The 26,288-nt window shown below is 55.4% G+C and overlaps 1 protein-coding gene across 2 annotated transcripts; it reads left to right on the top strand.

Moving 5' to 3' along the window:
* The first annotated feature begins 904 nt into the window (after positions 1–904).
* GPR157 (G protein-coupled receptor 157) lies at positions 905–18,585 on the top strand. 2 transcript variants are annotated; one of them, XM_086715590.1, is made up of 5 exons: positions 909–1,418; positions 13,484–13,697; positions 16,388–16,582; positions 17,054–17,297; positions 18,365–18,585. In XM_086715590.1, the coding sequence occupies exons 1-4, from the start codon at positions 1,036–1,038 to the stop codon at positions 17,267–17,269; spliced, it is 1,008 nt and encodes a 335-aa protein (XP_086571716.1). In that variant the 5' UTR covers positions 909–1,035; the 3' UTR covers positions 17,270–17,297; positions 18,365–18,585. The 2 variants fall into 2 exon arrangements, with proteins under 2 accessions (XP_086571717.1, XP_086571716.1); XM_086715591.1 differs by having other exon boundaries at positions 905–1,418; positions 17,054–18,585.
* Positions 18,586–26,288: the final 7,703 nt, after the last annotated feature.

The raw sequence follows: 26,288 nt of genomic DNA, 5'->3' as shown, positions 1-26,288 counted from the left end.
CATCTATGTGGATGCCCAGAACAAGCAAATCCATAGACACAGAAAGTAGGTTAGTGATTGCCTGGAGCGGAGGGGAGGGAGAGGTCGGCAGCGACTGCTAACAGTTTCATTTTGAGGTGGTGAAATGTGGAATTAGATAATGATGGTTGCACAGACTCGTGAATATACCGTAAACTATGGGACGGTACGCTTCAAAGGGCCAATTTGATGGCAGGTGATTGGTCTCTCAATTTTTAAAAACACGAAATGTTGAAAAAAGTAAAACCAGCACATGAGGAATTAGTGTTTCATGAAAAAACCAAACCAAACCCTCGTAATCTTAACTTTAAAAAATCGCGTGCTCATTGCCAGAAAAAATGAAAACACCCCTTGCCCAAAGCAACCATCCCTGCCCTGTGAACGCTCCGGGTACCCACTGTATGAGGAATGAGGCTCGTCCTCCACCGTTGTTTCTGTTACTAGTGGAAAGAATGCCTCCCTCCTTCACCCACCACACGCTCCGCACACAAGCTGGCTGCAAGGAAGGAAGGTAATAGTAGCCCTAGAAATGCCAGTCCTTCCCCGTCCAGGACAGGATGTCCTAGCCATCTGGCTGGAGCAGGGGTAGCCCTGGCGTAGGGGGCGGGGAGGAGGGTGCCCGGGCGGGGCGCGGGGACGCGGCAGGGGGCCCGGGAGCCACGGGGTGGAGCCTAGAGGGCGTGGGGGCGTGGCTCGGGGTCCGGGCGCTGGGTCTCGGACGGCGCTTGGGGGCCACGGGGCGGGGCGTGAGGGCGCGGGGGTGGGGCGTGAGGGCGGGGCGAGATGCTGGGACCTGGGCGGGGCGGGAACGGGACCCGCGGGCCACGGGGCGGAGCGTGGAGGGCGCGGGGGTGGTACGAAGGGGCGGGGCCGGGGCCGCTGACCCGGAGGGACCGGGAGGGGTCGGGGCGCGAGCTGTGGGCGCGTCGGTGCCCAGACGGCGGCGGCGGCGGCCGCACGCGCGGCCCGGCCTCTGTCCCCGCGGCGCCGCGGCCCCGGCCCCCTGCCCGCCGGGCCATGCCGCCGCCCGCGCCGCCCACCGAGCTGGTGCCGTCGGAGCGCGCCGTGGTGCTGCTGTCGTGCGCGCTCTCCGCGCTCGGCTCGGGCCTGCTGGTGGCCACGCACGCCCTGTGGCCCGACCTGCGCAGCCGGGCACGGCGCCTGCTGCTCTTCCTGTCGCTGGCCGACCTGCTCTCGGCCGCCTCCTACTTCTACGGGGTGCTGCAGGACTTCGCGGGCCCTTCGTGGGACTGCGTGCTGCAGGGCGCGCTCTCCACCTTCGCCAACACCAGCTCCTTCTTCTGGACCGTGGCCATCGCCCTCTACCTGTACCTGAGCATCGTCCGCGCGGCGCGCGAGCCTCGGACCGACCGCCTGCTCTGGGCCTTCCACGTGGTCAGGTGGGTGACAACGGCGCCGCTTTCCCTCGAGTCCCCGACCCCCCCCCCCCCCCGCCTGGGCCCTGCCTGCTGCCTCTGGGGCCCTCGCGCCCTTGTGGCGCCCGGGTCTTGGTCGGACCCCCGGCAGATCGTGTCTGCTCATGTTAGGGGGCAGCCCCCGGGCCAGCGGGACGATGCGGGTGGAGAGGTTGGACCTGTCCTGAGCGTCAGCGCCGAGGGCGCCCCTTCCTGCCTGCCCTGGCCCGAGCCTCCCAGCGAGTTGGGTGCCTCAGCGCAGCCCCTTGGAGGGCGGGGGTGGGGGTGGGGCCAGAGCTCGGCCCTCCTAACTTGGAAGACAGCTTATGCCTTCCCTAAGTTCTGGCCATCACTGCTGCCCTTGGGGAAAAGCGCCTCGTTCCCAGGCAGAGAGATGAGTTAGGTTGGGCTCCAGGCTGGAGAGGGCGGCCGCTCCCAGCCCCCACCCCGTGCCACAGGAGGTGTGATGCATTCAGCCACTCCCAGGCTAGCTGCCCCCTGCTGCCTGCAGTGTCTCAGCTGTAAGATTTACAAAGGACCATCTTCATTATTTTGTCTTTGCTCGTCTCTAGACCCAGACCATCTTGACTTCCTAGGGTTCGGCATCTCTGAGGGTGAGGTCAGTGGCAGAAGCGGGTCTGGAAGAGGGCCCCCAGCTGCCTGGAGTGGATGGGAGTAGAGGAAGCCCAGGCGGTGCCCTGCCCTGGCATTGAAGCGTCTCATTAGGTCACCCTCACCTACGCCTTCCTGGTGTAATTTCAAGATTCTGACATCTGATGGTGTCCTGTGCTGCACCCAAGGCCGGAATCTCATAGGGCTTGTTTGCCCTTTTTCCTCTCCCAGATAAGAGCACCAAGTACTGGGGCGCCTGGGTGGCCCAGTCAGCTGAGCATCTGACTCTTGATTTTAGCTCAGGTCATGATCTCACAGTTCACAGGTTCGAGAGCCCTTCATCGGGCTCTGTGCTGATAGGGTTGAGCCTGCTTGGGATTTTCTCTCTCCCTCTCTCTGCCCCCCCCCCCCCCAAATAAATAAATAAACATTAAAAAAAAGTAAGCGTACCTAGTGCTGCCCTAATTATAGGACATCTCTGTTAAATACTTGAGTGCTTTCCATGGGACTGAGGACACTCAGCAGTTTGGTAGAGACAGGTCACCTGGGTGTCACAACAGTGAGATCACAAGTCTGCAGGAGTCACTTGACCTCTAGGTCTCAGAACTGCTGGATGAAGGCCAGCTGGTCCCTGGGAAACTAAGTGGCCTGCTTCTCAGCTGTTCATGTCAAAAGCTTGGCAAGGAGTGAGACAGGACCTCAGATGCTGCAGGGACTCACAGGGGCTGCCTTTCCTCCCCCTGCAGCAGCCCCCTGAGCTCTGTGTCCACGCCAGAGACCCAGTCCTTAGCAGTCTGGCTGGGTGTGGCTGGCATGTAGACTAGAGTTCACATGTACTTGAGAAATCGAGCCTCCGACTGGCTTTCTTTGCCAAGAATCTCTTCTCTTTTTTTCCCCTCTTAAAAAAAATATATATATATATATATATATATATATATATATACACACATATATATATGTATATATATATATATGTATATATATATATATATATATTACAATGTGTTTTTTAAGGGATAAAGAGAACCTAGTACAGATCCTATAGAAGATACATTTCCTGATGAACCTGAGTTGGGAGTTCCTTCAGCTCAGCCCTAGGGGTGTTTTCTGTGATGCTTAGGAAAGGCCTCCTAAGAAAGCCCCTTTTGCTGGCCACAGAAAAGAAGGGACTTGTTCATCTTGTCCATTGAATGCGATCCATCTACTTCTTAAAAGAAAATTACAAGAAGGAGAAGGAGAAAATTATCTATATCCAAGCTAGGAAGGGAGAATGACAATTTATTCTCTGGGGTTCCCTTTCAGAAGCTTAGTGCTTAGCTCCTGGCTGGTCTCAGAGGATTGGTAGAAAACCTGTCTAACAGGTTCATTTATTGACTGAGATCCTCCCAGCCTGTCTTGCTAATGACCTTGCTAAGGCCTCTCCAGCGCCTCTCCTGGAAGTACGAGTGTATAACTGTTAAAGACCTGTCGGCAGGAGAAATCTCATCTTCAGACAGAGGCTGCAGGGTCATCCACTTTTTCACCATTTCAGACTGCTGAAAATCAATCTCCTTCAGACCTCCAGTTGATCACGTCTATTGTAGTTTTTATGAAATGATTTTGTAGAAGATTTTATTTTTAAGTAATCTCTATACCCGGCGTGGGTCTTGAACTCATGACCCCCGAGATCAAGCGTCACACGCTCAGCCCCCTAAGCCAGTCAGGCGCCCCTGAAATGATTTTTTTCAAAAAACCAGCAGATATCCTGATGAGTGGATAGAGGACACATCCAGACACGGAGTCAAAACGGCTCATAAACATGTGGGGAAAAGTTTACTCCATCCATACTCAAAATAATGCAAATTATTTAACAGTGAGCTACCATTTTGTTATTAAAGTAGCAAAAAATAGTGAAGTAGAATACTAACACGATAAATGCCAGGAAAACAGTTATTTTCCTACATTATTACTGGCAATGTAGACGGGAATTAACCACATAGAAAGTACTCCTTGGTCCACTGATCCTATTTATAGGATCCTGTATATCTTTAAAGAGATCATTCAAAATACATTCAAAGCTGTCTATACAGGGGAGTTTGTGTGAGAATTTGGAAGCAACTTGAATGTCCAAAAAATCAGGGAACAGTAGATGACAAATTGCATCCTACCGGAAATGTATCACAGCCTTTAGATACTGGCTGCGAACTCTTTAAGTCGTGTTTTTTGAACGGTATGATATAACGTTAAATGAAAAAATCCATCCATAAAACTGAATGCAACCATGTAAAGCAGGAGGCGGGATAGAATCCTGCCCATACACCACTTCCCAGCAAGAGCCTGCAGTGCCCCCAAGACCCCATCGTAATAACTGACCAGGTTGCCTTTACAGAAAGACTTTTTTTTCCCCCGCTTTGGAGGAGGGCTGCTTACACTTTATCTTCATGGACACGGTATCTCATCACAAGCCTGCATCTGGCTCCTGACGTCTTGCAAAATGCAGTTCCATTCCTTAGCCAGTGACCCAGGGGCCAGGCAGGATGGTCACCCTCCTGTCACAGCTGGTAAGACTTGCCCCAGGTCACAGAACCATAAATGGGAGGCTCGGGGCTAGAGGGTCCATCCTCTGTTTATGATCCCATCTTGTCTCTTGGCCTGACGATAATTTTAAAAATTGAGGTGTCATGAAACAATTTATTTTTGACGTTCCAGATTTCCACCATTGTTAACATTTTATCGTGTTTGCTCTGTCCTCTGCAGTTATTTTTCTGGGGCCATTTAAGAGTAAGCTGGAGACTTGGGGCGCCTGGGTGGCTCTAGTCGGTTGAGCGGCCAACTTGGGCTCGGGTTATGATCTCACAGTCTGTAAGATCAAGCCCCACATCGGGCTCTGCTATCAGCACAGAGCCTGCTTCGGATCCTCCGTCTCCCTCTCTCTCTGCTCCCCCCCCACACACACACACACTCTGTCTCTCAAAAATAAATATTTAAAAAAAAAAAGGTTGTAAACTGATGTCCCCGGAACCCCTAAATCCTTTACTGTATGTTTCCAAAAGAAAGGAAGGGTCTCTTAAGTAACCACATAAACCTTTCAAAAGCAGGAAAACAGTACAGCACGGAACAATGCTCTCTGACAGTGGACGTCACAGAGACTTTGTCTTCTGCGAATGTCCCCGACAGCAGAGGGAAACCTGGGCTTGTGTTTGGTTTAGTTGTCGGGTCTCTTTACTCTCTTTCAATCTGCAACAGTTCTCCCGTCTTTCCTAGTGTTTCAACAACACTGACTTTTTTGAAGAGTTACAGGTCTGGGTTTTTTGTTTTGTTTTAATTTTTTTAATGTTTATTTTATTTTTGGGTGGGGGGTGCGAGCAGGGGAGGGGCAGAGAGAGAGAGGGAGACACAGAATCCGAAGCAGGCTTCAGGCTCTGAGCTGTCAGCACAGAGCCCAACGCGGGGCTCGAACCCACAAACTAGGAGATCATGACCCGAGCCGAAGTCGGACGCTCAACCTACCGAGCCGCCCAGGCGCCCCTGAAGAGTACGGGTCTGTTTTGCAGAAAGTCCCTCTGCCGGGCTGGCAGCTGCTTCCCCAAGAGTGGTTTCAGGTCCTGTCCTTGGGCTGGAATCTCACAGAAGCACCGTCTTCTCATTGCCCCCTTCCCCGGGTGACTTTGATTCCCCCCGCCATCTGGTGATATTAACTTTGATCGCCTGATTAAGGTGTTGCCTGTCAGTTTTGCACTGCAGTTACTGTTTCCCCCTTTGTGATTAGTAAATATCTCGTTGCGATAAAGATCTGTCACTCCTCAAACTTAACCTGCTCGCTCGTTTAGCATACATTGAACCTGACAGTGTTCTGAAGTGAATTTCCTGTTTTTGGTTGCCTTTTTAAGGTTGTGTGAGAATAGGCAGCATGAAAGGGAAATCCCTGTAGTAAGAAGTCCCTCCCTGCTGTATCTTAGCTGCTGAGGCAGCCTGACACAGTCACCCCATGTTTTACATTCACCTGGACATGCATCGGGGACCCTTTACGATTCGCACCTCTTAGAAGGGCCTAGAGCTGTGGTGAGCGGGGGGAGTTCTCTTCTGGTCAGATAAGCCAGGTTGGCCAGAAACCATCCCGGGCCCCCTGGGGATCACTCACGCCCTGCCTTCCGAAAGCAGTTGTCCGCTCCGGTCCCCCCGCACGGGGTGGTGGGCTCTTTCAGGGTCAGTGAACTGTCCCCTGCACCTGTGTGCCCAGGCGCCACTGTGCCAGCTGTCCTTGTGTGTCCTGTGACCACAGGAGGAAGGTGGGAGGGGTGGAGGGGTGGGGCGGGGAGGGGCGCCTCATTTCACCAAGTCAGAAGGAAGGGTCCTGGCCGCCTCAAGCAGTCTTAGGGTTTCTTCCGGCGTCACTGAGGTGGGAGAGGATGGGGGCACGTGGGCCCGCCCACTCCAGAGGTTGCTTGGGGGTTCTGGAGGAAGAGTCTACGGCACCCACCGCAAGTTCACCATCGAGATCCCTGCCGTGGGGGGAGGGGCGCCTGGGTGGCTCAGTGGGTTAAGCTTGGTTTCGGCTTAGGTTACGATCTCACGGTTCGTGGCTCGGAGCCCCACTTCAGGGTCTGTGCTTGGGATTCTTTCTCTCCCCCTCTCTCTCCCCCTCCCTGGCTCAAGCTCAAAATGAATAAATAAACTTAAAAATAAAAATAAAAAGGCCCATGCTGTGGGGAGCGGGAAGTTCTAATGTGGACAAAAGGGGAAACAGGGGCCACAAAGGGGAAGATCCTCTGAGCTCTCTGGTGGGAAGCTAGCTCACCGTGGGGCCCAGTGACGAGGCCCCAGGCAGGTGCGTCTGAGTGAGGGGCGCAGGTAGCAGCTGCATGAACAGCACCCCGTGTCGGCCAGTGCTCCCCAAAATAACAAGAACTGGGCTGGCTTTACCTGTTCCCCCTAAAAAGTCTTCAGAGGGCACTGCTGCCTCGTGAGGTCTCTGCACAGCGTTTCGTGTTCACGGGATACTGGGCGCAGCACCAGAGGCTGCCCTTGACCTTCCTACCCGGGCAAGGTCAGGCTCTGCCCGTCCTTCCCCGGCGTCCAGTCAGCCAGGACCTGGACGGCCAGGAGAGTGGCTCCGAGCGTTGCAGCGTGGCTCCCTGATGCCCACCGGCCCCGGGGCTGCAGAGGCGTGCCAGGGTGTGTGTGCTTCAGAGTCCCTTTGCACAGACACCCCACTCCCTTCTGCGGCCAGAGCTGCGGAGCGACCTCACGGTGGCCTGGGCAGTGGCCGGCTCCCTGCGCTTCTCCCACGACCCACCCCTCTGCCCCACACTCAGCAATAAGTGCCCATTGTTCCCGGGAAGAAACCTCTAGGCGGCCACGGCTCCCTGCAGCTGCGCCTCCCTCCGGGCCTGGCTCTGTCCTGCCACCAAGTGCTTTCTAAATTGGCACATTGTTGCCCGATCGTTTTGTTCTCAAGGCAGTTTTTGAGGTAACGGTCAAGGCCTTCCGTGGGCCACACGGCACGCAGACCAGGCACTGGGAAAGGCTCCTGTTTCTTTCCCAGCAGGGGCCAACCCCCTTGCAGAAAGATCTGTGGGAAGAGTGAGGTTTGGGGCGGGGGCGGGTGACTGAGCAGACCTTTCAGGCGGCGGGTGGAAGGTTATTCCCGTCTGTGTGCTAAAGTGGAACTGTCCCTGCCCCTGCAGGTGTCCCCCGCCCATGACTCCAGTGGGAGAGGTTTCAGAGACCATTTAGCAGAAGATCCCCATGTGGGCAGAGCTGGGGACTCCCAAGGGAAACCCAGAGCATCACTGTCCTGGGGACGGGCCGCCCCCGCTCACGGTCATCTGACACATGCCAGGGAATGCAGGTGTTAGGGATGGCTTACTCACCACCTGGCTCATCCTGTGGTGCCTCCGGTTCTGCTCCTCTGGAGGAGACTGAAAAGCAACAGGATGGCCAAGTTTCAAGGAGGAGCTAAGCTCGTGGTAAATCTGAATGGCTTTTTGTCTGTTCACCCCTCCCCTAAGCTTACTGAGGGCCCCCCACTAGGGGTCTGAGATCAAGGGTGGCAAGGTTGGTTTCCTCTGAGGGCTCTCTCCTTGGCTTGTAAATGGCCGTCTACATCCTGTGTCTTCACATGGTCCTCTGTGTGTGTGTGTGTGTGTGTGTGTGTGTGTATCTCAGTCTCTTCTAAGGACAGCAGTCGTGCTGGATTAGGGCCCACCTTACAGACCATTCTAACTTAATCACCTCTCTAAAGACCCCCATCTCCAACTACGGTCACATCCTGAGCTACTGGGGTTAGGACGTCAACATATGAATTTTGAGGGGGACGCAACTCAGCCCTTAACAGCCTCCGAGGGAGAATGAGTCCGACTTGGAGTCTGGCCTTGGTTTCCAGGTGAACACGAGTGAGGGGGTGTGGGCACCTCTCGAAGAACCTCTAGGTTACCCCTCCAAGTGAGGGACTCTGCTCAGCGTGTGGTCTTCGGACTCCCTCCATCTACGTGCCCCCAGCCCTGCTTCTCAGAGTCACAGGTTTGGAGAGAAAGGGCCTTATCAGTCACCTGCTTTAATCCTGTCCCTCTCCAGACACCTTTCATAGCCTCCCCTGCACGTGGGCCAGTCCAGCCCTCAGTTTGGGTTTCAAGCAAGACACCTTGCCCTTTCCTCCAGCCTCCTGACCCCATCTCCTAGGTCAGGTCCTAGCCGGACCTCATCAGGGGTCTTTAAACATCTGAGGATGGCCCAAGGCCCAGCATCTCCTGACGTGCCTGGCTCTGGTGCCAGCTTAACCATCTCAGATTTAGAATGCGGGTCGCAAGTGTCCACACGGAGGCGGGAGAGTTCCCAGGCGGTTCTGATCTGCCCCATCTGAGCACCAGGGTGATCCCTCTGACCACATGAGTTTTTAGGTCATAATCAACTACAGCCCTTGGTCTTCTTCACGTACTGCTATTCAGCTATATTTTACTTGTCCTGCTTTTGTGACATGTTTTGGTTGATGGCTTCTTTGGGGGGAGGGAAAAGAAAAAACTGTGGCATGGCACCTGCCAGTACACCCTTCTGGAAAGCAGGGATCATGTCGCGCATGTCTTTGTGGAGTGCCTTCCGGATTCATGGCGCCTACAACTCGGGCTGGTCACCTGGCCAGAGAATGGCTCGGCTTATCCGAGGTTGCCCCAAATACTGACTGTCTTCTCACTCTACAGGTTAAGAACACAGGGCGTCTTGCAGCTTCTTATCCGTTTTTATCCTCTGTCCCGTGGTTGTCCTGAGCCAGCCGGCGAGACCCCAGTCGTTAAATTTTAGGGCATTTTATGAGCTGATTGTTAAATACAGCCATTAGCAAAAAGCAAAGTATGTAAACTTAGAGTAAGTTACTTTAAAAAGAGTAACAAAAATGCCAAGAACTACATCTTAATGATTTTACTCTTATCCGTACACTTGAGGTGATTTACAACTATTGTCTCTGTGCAGGGGGAATACTGTTGGGCATGCTGCACATCTGTTCCCTACCGCACGTATTGGCGGCTTGAAATTAGCCACAGTGGGGATGTTTACACCGTGGAAAATGGCAGCCCCTCCAGATCAGGGGCTGGTTTATTGTTTTGTCGATTGCGTGGAGCAGAGGTCAGCAGCCTTTCCCTGTGAAGAACCAGCTAGTAGTTCTTTTCCGCCTTATCTCAGTCGCACCTCTCCAACTCCTGCTCTCTCTGTGGCCTGAGAGCAGCCATACACATGTACGCAAGCGAGTGTAAATGAGGCTGTCCTGCAATAAAACTTTATTTAAAAAAAAAAACAGACCTCGGGCCACAGTTGGCTGGATCTAGGCTTACGGGAACGGAGAAGATGTTAGTGAGGATGACACTTACGAAGTGTTCCTTGTGAGGACTTCAGCAGAGATAGTAACCCCCTTGGGGCAGGCAGGAAGGCGGGTATTTAAGAGGGTGACAAGAGGCGTTCCGGCACTTGTCTTGTCTCTTAGGTTTCCCTTTTCACGTTCATCTTATTCGGGAAGGGAAACGAAAACACAACCAACTTCACATCATGGGACTACTTTCATTTGGCAACTGCAACCACAGGGTGTCGGCACAGACCAACTAACGCGTTTTGTGAGACTCAGTTGGCTCTTTAGAAGTCACAACAAGGAGGACTGTGTCGTCTATGTTACTTACAGATCGTGTGCTTCACACGTTTGGTGTCAGTTACATTAATGAGACACGTATATGTACGTGCATTCCTACCACACACACACACACACACACACACACACACACACACACAAATGCACTCTTTGCGGAGAGCCGGTTGTTAAACATCGCCAGCACGCCAGCCCATACCCATAAATTACAAGTCGGGCAGAACCTACTTTGTGGGTTACTAGGCTCTCCCTCCCTCCCACTCTATTCCCACCCTTCCCTCACGTTACCTCTTCTTCCCGGCTCCCCCTTAAATACCTCCCCAAACAGCTTCTGCCCGTCTGTGCTTATGTTCAAATAGTGACTCTGATTGATCAACCCACTTTCCTAGGATGTATTTTTTCTAATGTTTATTTATTTTCGAGAGAGAGAGAGAAAGCGTGCATGTAAGGGAGGGGCAGAGAGAGGGGGAGACAGAAGATCCAAAGCGGGCTCCACGCTGACAGCAGAACTCCAACCCACCGACCGTGAGAGATCATGACCTGATTCACCAACTGAGCCACCCTGGCGCCCTGATCAACCCACGTTCTCAACCCTTGAAAGCCCTCTACCTGTTTGGTCTTCTCTCTGGCTCTTTCCCAACACAAACTTAGCTCCAGGTGCAACCCAGGATACACAGGATATACAAACCCATCACTCTGTAGCTTTCCTATGACAAGTCACAGAGCGGGGTCCGTCTCCGTGTGGGGCCCAGGTCTCCTGTGAGCGCCGTCAAGATGCTGACAGAGGAGGAGTCCCTGCTGACTGAGCGGTTCCTTCTTCCTGCCCTGTGCTCTCCCTTCCTTCCAGCCTGGGGGCACCCCTCCGCTAGGAGGAACCCTGTAAACCATAAAGTGGTCGAAACACAAATAACTTTAGGATTGCAGTTTAGTACTTTATAAAGCCTCTTATTTCCTTTTCAATGACAATGATGTCCTTGCAATGAATAGTTAAGGAGTAAATTGGGGAAAGCTGTCTCAGTCACTTGGCTCAAACTCCATTCATTCATTCATTCATTTCATTCATTCATTCATTCAGCAGGTCCTTGTTTGGCCCCTACCAGGTGCCGGGAGCTGTTCTAGATGCTGGAAGGAGCCCTGCACCTGCCTTCATGGAGCTCATAGCTGTGACATATGTTGTCCCCGGGCCCCAGGATGGCATGAGCTTTGGTTTCGTATGGTAACCCTTTATTACGACACAACAGTTTGACGCTAATATATATCAGCTAAACAGATGACTAACTGACAGAACAGGCATTTAAAACGGACAGACTCCCGGGGCTAACTTGGTACCTTTCTCATAACCCTTTAATTTCTGTGGGGGTTTTTGGCCCTTCTGTGCCTTGGTGACCTCAAGAAAGACAGGCTGCGTCCCGCCTCCCCTCTCGCCGTTGGGCGAGCAGAGGCCGGGGTGCAGAGGTACAGTGACGCTATCCTCCTGCTCCTGTCTGGGCCCCCCCCAGAGGCCAGGGTGGGGACAGGGGCAGGTTGAACAGGCACCTCTGTTCTGAAAGTGCCCCACGCCGAGTCCTTCCCAGGTCCGGGAGTTGGCTTCCTCCCTTCTGTTCCACCCTAGCCCCCGCAGCATTTAGAGACTCTGATTGACCCCAGCACTTCTCAGTTTGGCAAGACTAACGCACAGCCTCGGTCTCATCATTATTCCACAACTTTCTCTCAAAAAGAGCCGCTGCTGGCTGGCTCAGCCAGAAGAGCATGCAGCTCCTGACCTCGGGGTCGTGAGTTCGAGCCCCACATTGAGTGGAGAGATTACTTATAATAGTAAATAAATAAAAATAGACTTAAAAAGAGCTGCTGTTGCTCTCAAAATATAACCGATTTCCGGGGCACCTGGGTGGCTCAGTGGGTTAAGTGTCCAGCTTCAGCTCAGGTCATGATCTCGAGGTTCATGGGGTTGAGTCCCATGTCAGGCTCTGTGCTGACAGCTCAGAGCCTGGAGCCTGCTTCAGATCCTCTACCCCCTCTCTCTGTCCCTCCTCTGCACACTCTCTCTCTCTCTCTCTCTCAAAATAAATAAACTTCATATATACCTATGTAACTTCGTATATACATATATATGTATATATAACCGATTTCTGAACTAAGCATGTTACTGAAGACCGTGTTCTGTTTACGTAGTGCTTGTCCTTCGGTGACTGACCTGGGACACGGGCCCGTGTGTACTATTCCAGGGGGCAGAAACTGCGTGGGCCTCCCACATTCCTGGCACCTGCACCACAGGCCGGAATCCTGGGCCGTCAGTCATGACCCAGGACAGCGGTCAGATACGCTGACACACTTACCCAGTCCTGTGTGCCAGGCACACGCCAATCTTTACTGGCGATCTTGTAATGACCTACTCGGTCCCAGGCCCGGTTCTCAACCGCACTTGGTGGGGAAAGACACTGATGTGTTGAGGCCGAGTGGGGGCAGGGCCAACTTGGACCCAGCCTGTGGCGTCACAGCCCAGGCTCCTAACCACCCCTCGTGCCACCATGAAGCTTCTGGGTGTCCCCCCGGCCCGTTTCAAATGTTTTGCCAGCAGACTGGTGCGGGGACACCAGGAAGCACCCTGGGGCCTGGCCCTCATCCTGCTGGGTTGCCATCAGGGTGAGCTCCCAAAATGTCAGCCCCGTGCTTCTGTGAGAGGGGGTCCCTGCCCCAGGTTTTATGCTTTAGGGGGCCCCCTTTTCCAGGGATACCCCCTTCTCTTGGAGCAAGGAGGCCTCTGGGCCATAGACGTGTCCACCCAAAGCCCTTGTTTCCCCTTCTAGAAACGGCTGCAGGTGCACGGGGCCCTGGAACCCTCTGCTCGGGCAACCCAAGCTGCCCGTGTGTGCAAGGGACCAAGGGGGGCCCGGCTGTTTATGGGGTGTGTGGGCGAGCCATGGGCACATGGGCCGGTGTCTGTGTGCTGCCATGCAGGCCCCTTGGGGGCAGGAAGGAGCTGCCCTCCCCGCACCGCAGCGTTCTCGTGCCCGTCTGCAAGGAGCCCAGCAATTCTGAATCAGAACCCGGCCTCCGAGGGAGGTGGGGGTGGTGTCTATCCAGGCAGGAGGCCGGGACATCCCTGTGTCCTATTACCCGAGCTCCGTGACATTCGGGTGGGCCTGGCAGGGCTTGGGCGGAGCGGGGCCGGGGTGGGGGATTCGAGGATTCCTGCCCGCCTCTCTGCTGTGAGGTGCAGGGTTTGGAGAGCACCGATCTGTCCGCGGAGCGTCCGCTCGCTTCGCCCCTGCCGGCTTTGCCGGGAGCGGGGCCTGACCTCGCAGCGTCCCCTTTGTCCCTTGTTCCTCAGCTGGGGGGTCCCGCTGGCCATCACCGTGGCAGCTGTCGCTCTGAAGAAGATCGGCTATGATGCCTCGGACGTGTCGGTCGGCTGGTGCTGGATCGACCTGGACGCAGAGGACCGCGTCCTGTGGATGTTGCTGACCGGGAAGCTGTGGGAGATGCTGGCCTACGTCACGCTGCCCGTGCTTTACCTCCTCATCCGGAAGCACATAAACAGGGCGGTAGGTACCTGCGGCCCCCCCAGCCCCCCAGCCCAGACCTCCCTGTGGCCACTGTGCCCGGCAGCCCGGTGCTGGGCTCGGCCACCTCGGGGACAAGCCGGGATGGTGCATCGTGGGCCGAATGGTTGGCTAATCACGCGGCCCTGGCAGGAGCGGGTCCTGTCACTCCTCCGTTGTGGATGAGGAAACGGAGACTGGCAGAGGCCGAGGGGCTCCCCAGACTCGCCCAGACCCTGAGGCCAGAGCCACGGTGCGTGGGGTGCGTGGAGTCCGGGAGGCGGAGGCGAGCGCCCCCGCCTGTGTTCGGCGCATAGGCCTCTGCTGCCCCCTCCTGGCAGGCCGCCGGGGTTGCTCCACCTCCAAGAGCGTTGAACTGCTCGCGGAGCGGGCGAACTTGGACGCCCCTGGAAGAGGAGGGCGTGGAATTTCGTAATCGGCGACACAGACGCCTCACCGCGTTACCTGTGGTCGTTAAAAGCGTGTCATAAATGGGGGACTCTTCGGGGTTTCGGGAGCTCAGAGAGCACGAGCTGCGCTGGCCGGAAATTCAGGCAAGAAAGCTGTTCCTCCCACCAAGTGGCCAAATGGTTCCTGGTCCTGCCGGCTCTGCGGGCGTGCAGTACGGGCGTCCTGCCGGCGGAGGCGCTGCGGGGCGGGTGGCGGTGGGGCCGCACGGGGACGGCGACGGGGACCGAGCGCCACCAGTTCGCGGAGCCGAGCGGGGCGTCCGAGCTCGGGCCGGGGCTGCTGCGGCCGCCGGGGACGGGGCCTTCATTTCGCCTCTGTGTCGGGCTGGACCTGCAGGGAGCGTGTCCCCGGTCCTGTCTCCCGGCGTCCTGTGACTCGGCAGCCGTTTCCCAGCTCGTAGGGGGCTCCCCGCGGCTCCCACCGGCGACTTCGGAGTCTAGACTTCGGGCTCTCTTTTCACGCAGAAATGTCGCTGCCGCCCACCTCCCTGCCAGCCTCTTCTGGCGCCGCTGGGGCTGCCGACCGACTGGTCTGAAATCTGTCTCCTCGCTGGTCTCCTGGCGGCCCGGGACTCCCTTCTTGGCTCCTTTTTACCCTGGGAAGGTTCTGGGCTCCCTGATGAAGCCTCCCGGGCGGCCCCTGTGGAGCTGCCCCTCTGTGGGTCTGTCTTCTTCCTTGACCTCCCCCCGCCCCCAACCCACCCTGGTGGGAGACCTGGTGTGGTGCCTTCGAGCACCCCATGGGAGAAGGGGTTCTCTCTTACAATTCTGCAAGTGTTTCCAGAAAACGGGAAGACTAGCCAGCGGGGAGGCGTATGGGCTGTTCTCTGCCTCCAGCTAGGAAGGAGAGCTAAAAATAAGTGAGCTGGAGCAAGCTTTGCAAGGGAGAGGACAGCCACCCTGCTCCCCCAGGCTCCCCGGGTCCTGGAAGGGCCCCCGCTACTCCCCTGCCCCCCAGGCTGCCTGGGTTCTGGAAGGGCCAGCCTGCTCCCCCAGGCTCCCTGGGTTCTAGAGGGCTGCTGCTGTCACCCCAGGGGAGGAAGGGAGGAAGCAGGTGCCCCGAGCAGGTGAGGTGCCGCAGCTTGGGTGCTCACAGGTGCCAGGACGTGTGGCTTCTCCCCTCCCCTGGGCTTTCAGGGTCCCGGACACAGGGCCAGGCTGAAAAACACATCTTTGTTATGAGGAGCTTCATCTCTTTTTAGAAGTTCAGCTGCAATCTGGAAACGGAGCCTCCCCGTCCTCTCACTGAAGGGTGTTCCCAGGAATCGGGAAGCCAAAAGCTTGTGCCTGCTCACCTTTCCTTTCTCCCCCAGCTTTGGGTGGAGCCCCCTCCTTCGCAGGCCTTTGCAGCCTGGGTGGGCTTGCGATCTGGAGGGGAGGACAGGACCATCGTCAGCACCAGGCCTGATAAACAAGGATGAATGGCGTCTAGGAAGGAGGATGGCAAGAGCTACGAAAAAACAGGCGAAAATAAAGAGCTGACTATGGGGACAGCACAACCCGGGAAATGCTTTTGCACTTTAAAAGCCGTTGTCAGGATAGACCTCCTCCAGGGGGCGACATTGAGCAAACACTTGAAGAGGGCGGGTGGGGGGGAACAGCACTCGGGATGGAGGGAACAGCTAGTGCAGAGGCCCTGCGGCCAGGGTGTGCCTGGTATAAGTTTGGGGAATAACCAGGAGGCCTGAGTGGCTGGAGGAAACCAGGGGAAAGCAGTAAGCATGAGGTCAGAGCTAGGCCTTGTCAGGAACGTATGAAGTGGGGAGACCTTTAAGTGGCGGACTGGCTGAACCTGACTTAGGTGTTCAAGGAACCGTGCGGTGCCAAGAACAAGACTGCGGTGAGAGGAGGGGGGGTGGGGAGGGCGATGGAGGGAGACCGGTAAGAGGGAGCCGCAAGTACCCGGAGAGGCGGCGATGGTGCTTGGACCAGGCTGCCTCTGGCAGTGGCAGTGGACGGAACGTCCAGATTCTGATGTCTTTTTGAAGTTAGAACCCGCAGGGCCTAGGGATGGGACGCGGGCTGTAGCAGCGGGAGGGGGTTCCTGGGCCGGGCGACCGGAAGGATGCCGTTTCTGGGGCTCGGATCAGGCATTGCCTTCTCGACACGGGAGGCGTCAGACGTGCGTTGGACGCCCTGGTGGAGACGCGCCGCGGGCGGTGGATGGAGGGCGGCGGGCAGCCCGCCTGGCTCACGCCTGTTCTCTGTGTCCCCCCAACACAGCACGAGGCGCTCTCGGAGTACCGGCCCATCCTCTCCGAGGAGCACAGGCTTCGGCGCCACGCCTCGGCGGCCGACAAGAAGCTGGTCCTCATTCCGCTCATCTTCATTTGCCTCCGGGTCTGGAGCACCGTGCGATTCGTCCTGACCCTCTGTGGCTCCCCGGCGGTGCAGTCGCCAGTGCTGGTCGTCCTGCACGTACGCAGGCCTGCCCTCCCCGGTCCTGGGTCCTGACTGCTCTGGCGCTGGGTCCCGTGCCCCTCGCCCCCCCCCCCCCGCCCCTCCTCCAGCCGCAGAGCAGGTGCATCCCAGCGCACCAGCCAGCCCGGGGCTGGCAGGGATCTCGGATGCACGGTGCCTCCCCCCGCTGCCCGAGACAGGGCTAGCCTTGGTGAGAGAAGGTGGAAGGGCGGTGAGGTTGTCGTGCAGCCCAGGGGCATGAAGGTGCTCTCCCCCGTGGCCCAGGAGCAGCCCCGGGTGAGTTGACCGATCCTGTCCTTCCCAACCCAGAAGACCTGGGGATACAGGTCTGGGCCAGGCCTGCGCTCCAGACCCGCCTCAGGGGGTGGAGGACAGGGCTCTGGGGTCCGCAGCACCTCCCGGCCCCCTTGCGTGTGGGTTTAAGACCCCCTCCAGCCGCGGCACTCAGGCCTCTTTTCTCCCTGACAGGGGATCGGGAACACATTTCAGGGCGGTGCCAACTGCGTCATGTTCGTCCTCTGCACCCACGCCGTCCGAACCCGGCTCTTCTCCGTGTGCTGCCGCTGCTGCCCTTCCCAGCCTTCCGCCCAGAGCCCGGCTGGCCCTCCCAAGCCTCCTGCGCCCTCCAAGACCGGCGAATCTCAGGGATCCAGACACACCCCAGATGAACTTCCAGTCACCTGAGCTGTTCCCTGCCCGCTTCCGTGCACAGGTGCTGCCTACCTGGGGACAGGTGGTTCCGGGAGTCCCCGCTGCAGGGCGTGCGGCCGGATGGCTGCGGAAGTATTAACCTTCTGCTTTTAAGCTCTTGACGCCCGGTGGGGAGGGCAGCCAGCAAACTCAGCTCCTTCTATCTCCTAGAGCCTCCGGGGGCTCATCCCCACTCACGCCCTCCAGCCCGCGTCCTGCTGCGCTCTCTCGAAGGGGTACTCGTCTGCAGGAGGGTCGGCCGTGAGATTCAGGGCAGCCGGTGGCACGAGGTCACTTTTAGGTCGCCCCGCGGTCCAGCGGTCATCGGCCCCGGGACCGCGCACAGCACTGTTTACAGTTCGAGGGGCCCACGCCTGTGGGGAGGAGAGCACAGTGAGACGTGGATACCGTGCACTCATCCTAAATAAAATGGCAGGGGGTGTCAGAGATGCGTCCCCCACTTAGATGTCGTGAAGCGGATTTTTGGTTTGTCGGGGGGGCATTGAGATTTCTGGGAGAGCCCAGCTTTTTTTCGCAGAGAGCTTTGCTCATCAGTGAAAGAGCCAGTTCCCTTTAAGCAGGTTGAAGGTTTCCCCGGGAGGTTTCCCGGTGATCACGTGAGCCCAACACAACGCCGCCGGGTGGCCGGTCTCCCTGGGCCCCCCAGAACCTCTGTATGTATGGGTTGCCAACCCTTGATGCAGATTGTGTCTGAATTTCAAGCACAGGCCAGAACCCAGACCCTCCCTTCACCAGTCACTTAAAATACAGGTTCCCTCGTCCCACGCAAGAGCTAGGACGGGGACAGGAAGAGGCCGTTGCAGAGAATCCCCGTGGATGCCCACTGCCCCTCCGGTCTGCCCTTGTGAACACTGAGACGGGGAGGGAGCCAGTTTATTCGCTCCCTGCTTTAGTTTTTTATAGGAAAGGTGACCAGGGAGTCCGTGAATGATCCAAACCTGAAGGGGAAGGCTTGGGGCGTTGGTTGGGGGAAGTGACACATGCATCACGGGAATGACGATTTACATTTAAGAGAAAAGGATTTCAAATAAGCGTTTGTGTCTCTCTCTATATTCACGGCTCTTCCAGGAACAATTTCCTCGTGTTTCAGGAAACAGTTTCTCTGTTAAGTCACAGAAATCACTGGCGAAGGTGGCGGGTGACAGCATCACTGCAGGAGGCTTGCGGAGGGAAAGTGCCACTTTACCCCACACCTGTCCTTCCCCTGGGCTCCGTCAGAACCCGGCAAAACCGAAACGATCTTCTGAACCTGGAAAACGGTTCTGGATTAAAGCCAAAGCCTCATCATACTGTTGATTCCTTTTTTTTTTTTTTAAAGTTTATTTATTTTGAGAGAGAGAGAGAGTGCGTGGGAGGGGCAGAGAGAGAGGGAGAGAGCCTGACATGGGGCTTGAACTCACGGACCGTGAGATCATAACCCGAGCCAAAATCAAGAGTTGGACGACTCAGCCACCCAGGTGCCCTGTTGATTCCTAGTTTATTCTGTTTTTTTAAAAAAATGTTTTTTTAATGTTTATTTATTTTTGAGACAGAGACAGAGCATGAACGGGGGAGGGGCAGAGAGAGGGAGACACAGAATCTGAAACAGACTCCAGGCTCTGAGCTGTCAGCACAGAGCCCGACGCGGGGCTCGAACTCACGGACCGCGAGATCGTGACCTGAGCCGAAGTCGGCCGCTTTACCGACTGAGCCACCCAGGCGCCCCTCCTAGTTTCTTCTTAAAAGCAAAATCCGTCACAGGAAGACGATGGGAAAGGAAGAGTTGTCGACAGAACTAGGTCCAAAATGCTTTTTTTTTGGTTTCCTTTTTTTTTTTTATTTTTTTTTTTAAATTTTTTTTTTTTCAACGTTTATTTATTTTTGGGACAGAGAGAGACAGAGCATGAACGGGGGAGGGGCAGAGAGAGAGGGAGACACAGAATCGGAAACAGGCTCCAGGCTCCGAGCCATCAGCCCAGAGCCCGACGCGGGGCTCGAACTCGCGGAGTGCGAGATCGTGACCTGGCTGAAGTCGGACGCTTAACCGACTGCGCCACCCAGGCGCCCCTCCTTTTTTTTTTTTTTTAAAGAAAAAGTTTTCTTTATGAAAATCAGCAAGAGGCAGTCATCCCCTTAGGGACTAGAAGCCCCGGGCTGCCCTACAGAAAGCTACTTGTCAGGGGCGCGGTCTCCTTACAGAAGCGGCCAGCGTAAGAGGAATCCGGGGTTAAGGACGATACAGCAGGTCCTGGGCACGTGGCTCGTAAAGACCTTCACATTAGCTTCTAGAATGGAGCAGACGTTTAGGAAGCTGCTTGCTGCAAAAAAGAAAACGGTTCCCAGCTGAGTTAGCGTGTGGGGCACGGTGGATGATGTGAGACTAAAACCTCGGAAGGGGGCCCAGAGTCCCGGGCTTAGACGGCAGGGCTGGCTGTCCGCCGCCCGGTGTGACTTCCACGGCACTGGCAGGACCTGGGTGTCCCCAGGCAGGCCGCGGTCAGGAGAGGCCCGCAGAGGCAGTAGGGGCGCAGGAGAATCTCTGGGTGCCTGGGGCCGCCTCAAGTTCTCATTCCGCTTGTCTGGTGCCGCTGCCGTGCTGTCTGCTTTTGCAAAACCCACCCACGGGTTACCCCTGGCTATTTCCACTTCAGCTTCCTCCACTGCCCGCCCCGTCTCTGCAGCAGGTGGATGTGTTACTGTAAGTGGTGGAGACCGCGTGGGCAGGGGACAGGCTTGTCCCAGGGGCCAGGTCAGGGGGTGACGGGATTCGGAACCGGATGGTGGTGGCGATGAGGTCGAGTCTTAGGACTGTGGGAGGGGCTCCTGCTTCCGATCGAGCGAGAGAGGCTTCGTTTGTCTTCCGCTTCGCTCAGGCCCCAGTGGGTTTCTTTCTCTCCCATCAGCCTTGCTCGTGTCCATCCGCCTACAACCCCCCGTCACGGATGCGTAACAGCCTGGACAGGTGCTGCGGCCCCCTCGGCGGCTCCTCGGCCGGGAGCCCTCTCTCCTCAGGCACTTTCTGAACCTCGGTCTTTGAATCGGGTTCGCCAGGCACCGTTTGTTTTGTCATTTAATAAAGAGTACGATTTGGTCCTGGGCTGAGGGTGTGAACAGCTCTCGCTGTGTGCCCGACAGGAGGAAACGTTTTATACAGACGTCCTGTCCTGGACAATGAGCGTGCGGTCTCTTGGCGGGTGCAAAACTGTAATGACACCCCGGGCATCTTGGGTCGAAGCCAAAGTCTTGCTGTTTTTAATGAAATAAAGTAGCTATTTTTCTTTCGCGTGTTTGGTGAACTGACTGCCGGCGATGGGGGTTGGAGGGGTGGGCACAGACTGGCCTGTGCCGTGGGGCGGCTCCAGAACCTTCTACGCGGCTGGGACCTGGAAACAACATCTGGGCCCTTCTCTGTGGGCAAATATAGTCAAGTGGCGGGGGGGGGGGCACACCGTTGGCACAGCCAGCTTCTGAGTGTGTGTGCTAGGGTCTCGGGTGCGTGGGGGGTGGGGGAATGGGGACTGTAGAATAGAGATTTCTGGCCCTGCCCCACAGGAGACCAATAGGCCCAGGTTCCAAGGACTCACGCCCGGAGCTAAACTCTGATTAGTGAGAAGCTCCCGCACCGGGTCACTGACCCTGTCCCCTTTCCTGCACACTGCCACACTGCTGCATCCTGGGAACTCCGCTCCCCAAAGCGCTGCCTGTGCCTTGGTTCTAGTCTCTGGGTTTTGTGAAGTTCAAAGCACATGACCCCTCGAGAGAATGGAAAGAGAAGCCACAGACTGGGAGGAAACATTTGCAAAAGACACATCGGGGTGTCTCCGCGAGGCACACGGTAGCGAAACTCGTCAGCGTGGTCATTTCACAGCATCGCAAACCAAACCGCCGTGCCGTATGCCCTAAACATACCGCCACGTAGGTCGGTTATTTATCACCAAGACTGGAAAAAGCAGACACATCGGGTAAAGAACTCATCCAATATACACAATGAGCTCTTTTTTTTTTAATTTTTTTTTTACGTTTATTTATTTTTGAGACAGAGAGAGAGCATGAACAGGGAAGGGGCAGAGAGAGAGAGAGACACGGAATCTGAAACAGGCTCCAGGCTCCGAGCTGTCAGCACAGAGCCCGACGCGGGGCTCGAACTCACGGACCGCGAGATCATGACCTGAGCCGAAGTCGGCCGCTTAACCAACTGAGCCACCCAGGCGCCCCTTTTTTTTTAATGTTTAAGTTTATTTATTTTGAGAGGAGAGAGAGAGGGAGAAAGTGCACATGCAAGCGGGGGGAGGGGCAGAGGGAGGAGAAAGAGAATCCCAAGCGGGTTCTGCACTGTCAGCGCAAAGCCGGATGTGGGGCTCAAACCCACGAACTGCCAGATCATGACCTGAGCTGAAATCAAGAGTCAGACGCTTAACCGACTGAGCCACCCAAGCGCCCCTACAATGAACTCTTAACACATAACACTAAGTATTGAGAAATGGGCCAAAGGGGCACCCGGGTGGCCCTGTCCATTGAACATCCAACTCTTGATTTGGGCTCAGGTCATGATCCCAGCCAGGGGCCCCACATCAGGCTCTGTGCTGAGTGTGGGACCTGCTGGGGATTCTCTGTCTCCCTCTGCCCCTCCCCTGCCTCTCTTTCCAAAATAAAATTTAAAAAGAAAAAAAGAAATGGGCCAAAGGCTTTGACAGACACCTCCCCAAAGAAGATGTACACATGGCAAGTTAAGCATGAGCAAAGAGACGCCGCATCGTGTATCCTCAGGGAAATGCAAATTAAAACGATGAGATCCCACCGCGCAGCTGTCAGAATAGCCAGACTCCTGCCAACGCCAAATGCCGGCGAGGGTGGGGAGCCACAGGAACTCTCACTCATTGTGGGTGGAACGCATCATGGGAGAGCCAGTTTGGAACGCAGTCGGGCAGTTTCTTATAAGACGAGACACTTTTCCCATCTGATCCAGCGATGGCGCTCGATATTCACCCGCAAGTTGAAAACCTTCACATCCACACAAAAACCGTCCCATGGATGTTGGTAGCAGTGTCGCGCGTACTTGCCCAAACTCGGAAGCGACCGAGATGCTCATCAGTAGGCCACCGAGACCATGGGATATCATTCACCACTGAGAAATGAGCTGTCAATCCATGAAAAGCCACGGATGATATGCATTGAAGTGAAAAGCCAGTCCGAAAGGCTACGTACAGTACGATTCCGACTCTCAGACATTCTGAAAAGGGCAAAACCGTGGAGGGGTTTGCCAGGGGTTGAGGGAGAGGGAGGGATGAATGGGCAGAGCACGGGATTTTTAGGCCGGTGAGACCACCCCGTATGGCACCAGGATGAGGGATACTTTTTCATACACGTTTGTGCAAACTCACACGATGTCCAACACCAAGAGGGGACCCTAACGTTCACCTACAGACTTTGGATGATGATGGGCCCAAGTGGGTTCATCCAAGGTCACAGACACAGCACTGTGAGGGAGAGGGTCGGTGGGGAGGCTGTGTGTGTGGAAGAAGGGGGATATGGAAGCCTCTGCACCTTCCCCCTCACTTTTACTGTGAACCTAAAACCATCCTAAGAATCAGTCTTAGTAACATTGAACTGAAAATACATCGGCTAGCCCCTAGGAATGGTTTGCATCTTTTCTTTACATTAAATTTGCTATTAAGATGTCACACATAGGGGCGCCGGGGTGGCTCAGTCGGTTGAGCGTCCGGCTTCAGCTCAGGCTGTGATCTCGCAGTTCATGAGTTCGAGCCCCGCGTCGGGCTCTGTGCTGATGCCTCGGAGCCTGGAGCCTGCTTCCGATTCTGTGTGTCCCTCTCTTTCTGCCCCTCCCCCCGCTCTCTCTCTCTCTCAAAAATAAGTAAACATTAAAAAAAATTTTTTTTAAAAAGATACGGCACACACAAATTTATTTTTATTTATTTTTTAAATGTTTTTATTTATTTTTGAAGGAGAGAGAGAGACACAGAGCATGAGCGGGGGAGGGGCAGAGAGAGAGGGAGACACAGAATCCGAAGCAGGCTCCAAGCTCTAGGCTGTCAGCACACAGCCCGACGCGGGGCCCGAACCCACGAACTGTGAGATTATGACCTGAGCTGAAGTCGGTCGCTTAACTGGCTGAGTCACCCAGGCTCCTTACAACACACACAAATTGAAATAGTATGGAAAAATCAGCGCCTTAGTCTCACCTCTAGGCGACGACCACTGTGACGGGAGCTGCGGGTTCTGTTTTTGTTTTTAGCTATTCTCTCCTTTGCATTTGCCGCCGTGTCTCTAAACTGGATGCTGTGTGCTTACCTGTGACAAAACGGAAGAAGCCTGTCCCGCTTATGCTGAGAAATATTCCTGCCACCCTACATTCCTCCTAGGGCTCCACGTGCCTGTCCCCACCCGTCCTGTCTCCCTTCATCACCCTTCCCTGACTTTCCCACCGGCCCCCTCCCCCTCGTCCTGCTTAGGGAGGTCCTGAGCACCACCCAAAGCACAGTCTGGCCAGGCGACCCCCAGGCTGAACAGCAAAAACTGTAGGGAACGGCCCCAACCCACCCAGCAGGCAGCACGCTGGTCCATGCTTGTGACGTGCGGGTTTCTTCTCAACACCGACAAGCAATAATCTGCGTCACCAGCTGCGTGTCCGACGGTTCAATTCAGTTTGACCCCCGTTGGCCTGGAGACAGCGTCAGGTCCTGCAGAAGGAGGGCTCAGTCCCGCAGGACCGCCCCCCACCCCTCAGATGCCAATCTCAAGTCACCTGTGCGTCTGACCGCCCTGCTGTGATCAGGTTCCAACGACCCCATCCTCAGGTCTGATGAATCTGCTAGAGGGGTTCACGGAACTCGGAAACATTTTGCTTGCTCGATTACTGGTTGATTACGAAAAGGTATAACTCAGGAACAGCCAGATGGAAATGACTCCTGGGACAAGGCGTGGGGGAAGGGCACCACTCTCCCCGAGCCTCTGCATGTTCACCAACTCAGGAGCCCTCCAGACCCCTGTCCTCCTGGGCTTTCATGGAGGCTTAATGACAGGGACATGGCTGATTAAATTATTGGCCATGCGTGATTTAATTCACGCTCTAGCCCCTCTCCGCTCCCAGGAAGTCAACGGCGGGACTGAATCTCATCCCAGTCTCACCCCTAGCTTACATAGGGGCTTTTCCAAAAGTCATCACAAGGACATAAATATGCCTTTTCCACTCTCAGTACTTAGGAAGTTCTAAGGACTTTAGGATCTGTACGCCAGGGCTGAGACGAAGACCAAATATATATTCCTTATTCAATCACAACCTCTCAGTGCTGTTCCATGCTGTCCTATGCTGTTCCCTCTCCCTGGAAAATCCTTTTTTCCTCTTCCCGTCCGTCCGGTCTTTCACTTCTGCCCGGAGGGCACTTGCGTCTGCGCCAGGCCTTCCAAGCAGACCTCTGGCAAGCAATGTCTGCAGATACTCCTCTTCTGGCCTGTTCCCCCAGAGCCTGCCCTGTTCCTGGCACAGGGTGGGCCTCTATCAGGGCCAGCCCAGCACCACGCGCCTGGAGCTTAAGGCTTTCACATCTGGAAAGGGAGAAGCTTTGGGGGAAAGGCAGACTGCTTTTTGAATGAAGCCTGTGGGTCCAAAACAAACAACAAAACTGTCAGAATCGCTTCCTGGAGAAGAGTCTAGAATCCAGGCCCCATGAAGAAAGGCTTTGCCTACTGTTACTAGGTCGGACGTTCTTAGTAGCTAATAACTAGCGTTCACTGAGCTCTTGCTTAGGTTTGGGGCCAAATGAGGTAGCCCTTCTCAACATAAAGCCCTGGCCAGCTGCACAGGTTGCAGACCAGGATAAAGAAGAGTACTTTTGTGACAGGGCCTTACTGTATCTCAGGGTGAGAGCGGCAACGTTGGGACATTAGGTGGTGCTGTTGAAGTGTGGCTTACGTGGGTCTCTCAATGTACTTCGATTGGGCAGGGATCAAGAAACTGATGAAATTTGACGTGAGGTCCGCGAGCAAATGGCTAAGGAATCTTGAGACGTCTTTGGTGCAAAAACGGTTTTCATTAAAGCATGGGACAGGACCCGTGGGCAGGATAGAGCTGCCCCAGGACCCTGAGGAGAGACTGGTTATATACTCTGGAGTTGGGGGAGGTAAGGTCAAGAGGAAGTTTCCTAAAGGGATTTTCACATGCTAAAGACTCACAGGTTACTTGAGGCCTAGTTATTGTCAAGCTAAGGTTGTTTTTCCCTCTTAGCAAAGCATTAACATTAAGACAGTAAGGGCTTCCCCGAAGAAATATTAAATTCTGTATTGGCCTCGAGTGTTTGTCAATGGGCTGCAGATTATAAGGAAACTTAATTTTCCCCGCATTTCCTTCTCGCCTTTGATCTCCACCTCACTACGGAGGGGAAGGTGATGTTGGGGCTGTGGTTTCTGGACATTAGACTGTTGGTAAGAGTGCCTTTTTCTTGTAATTTACGAAGATTTGCAAACTGGTGGAGACTCAGGTCCTGTGATCTCTGTCAGTGCAACCACTTGTGTTCGGTCCTTTGTCCTTGGGCAGCTGAGGAATGTCATGCATGTCCCACCTGGGGCAGGGGAGGGGGTGGAGGGTGCAGAGGTAGGGTGTTGTTAGCTTGCACTTTGCTCTCAGCTTGCTTTATGCTCCCTCTTCAATCTCCGGGCCCACCGTGGGGCTCCAACTCATGCCCCTGAGACCGAGTCGCATGCTCTACCAACGGAGCCAGCCAGGCATCAGGATCTCGATGATCACAGCTTTGGATTAGCCGGCATCTGAGATGAAAATTCAGAGATGGAGTGTTGTTGTTGTTTTAAGTTTATTTATTTATTTTGAGAGCGAGAGAGTGTGAGCAGGGGAGGGGCAGAGAGAGAGGATCCCAAGCAGGCTCTGCGTTGTCAGCACAGAGCCTGACGGGGGTGGGGGGGGTGCGGGGGGGCTCAATCCCATGACCCCAGGATCAAGGCCTGAGCAAGATCAAGAGTCAACCGACGGAGGTGCCCTGGG

Source organism: Puma concolor, chromosome C1 (genome assembly GCF_028749965.1).
Source record: "Puma concolor isolate L17-30 chromosome C1, mPumCon1.1.hap2, whole genome shotgun sequence".
Taxonomy (NCBI): Eukaryota; Metazoa; Chordata; class Mammalia; order Carnivora; family Felidae; genus Puma; species Puma concolor.
Note: the sequence above shows the minus strand (reverse complement) of the source record. Positions and strands in the feature narration are given on the sequence as shown.

Coding starts and splice junctions, on each gene's coding strand:
- GPR157 (XM_086715591.1), top strand. CDS start 1,036: ATGCCGCCGCCCGCGCCGCCCACCGAGCTGGTGCCGTCGGAGCGCGCC. Junction 13,698..16,387: donor GGAAGCACATAAACAGGGCG/GTAGGTACCTGC, acceptor CCCCCAACACAG/CACGAGGCGCTCTCGGAGTA. Junction 16,583..17,053: donor CAGTGCTGGTCGTCCTGCAC/GTACGCAGGCCT, acceptor TCTCCCTGACAG/GGGATCGGGAACACATTTCA.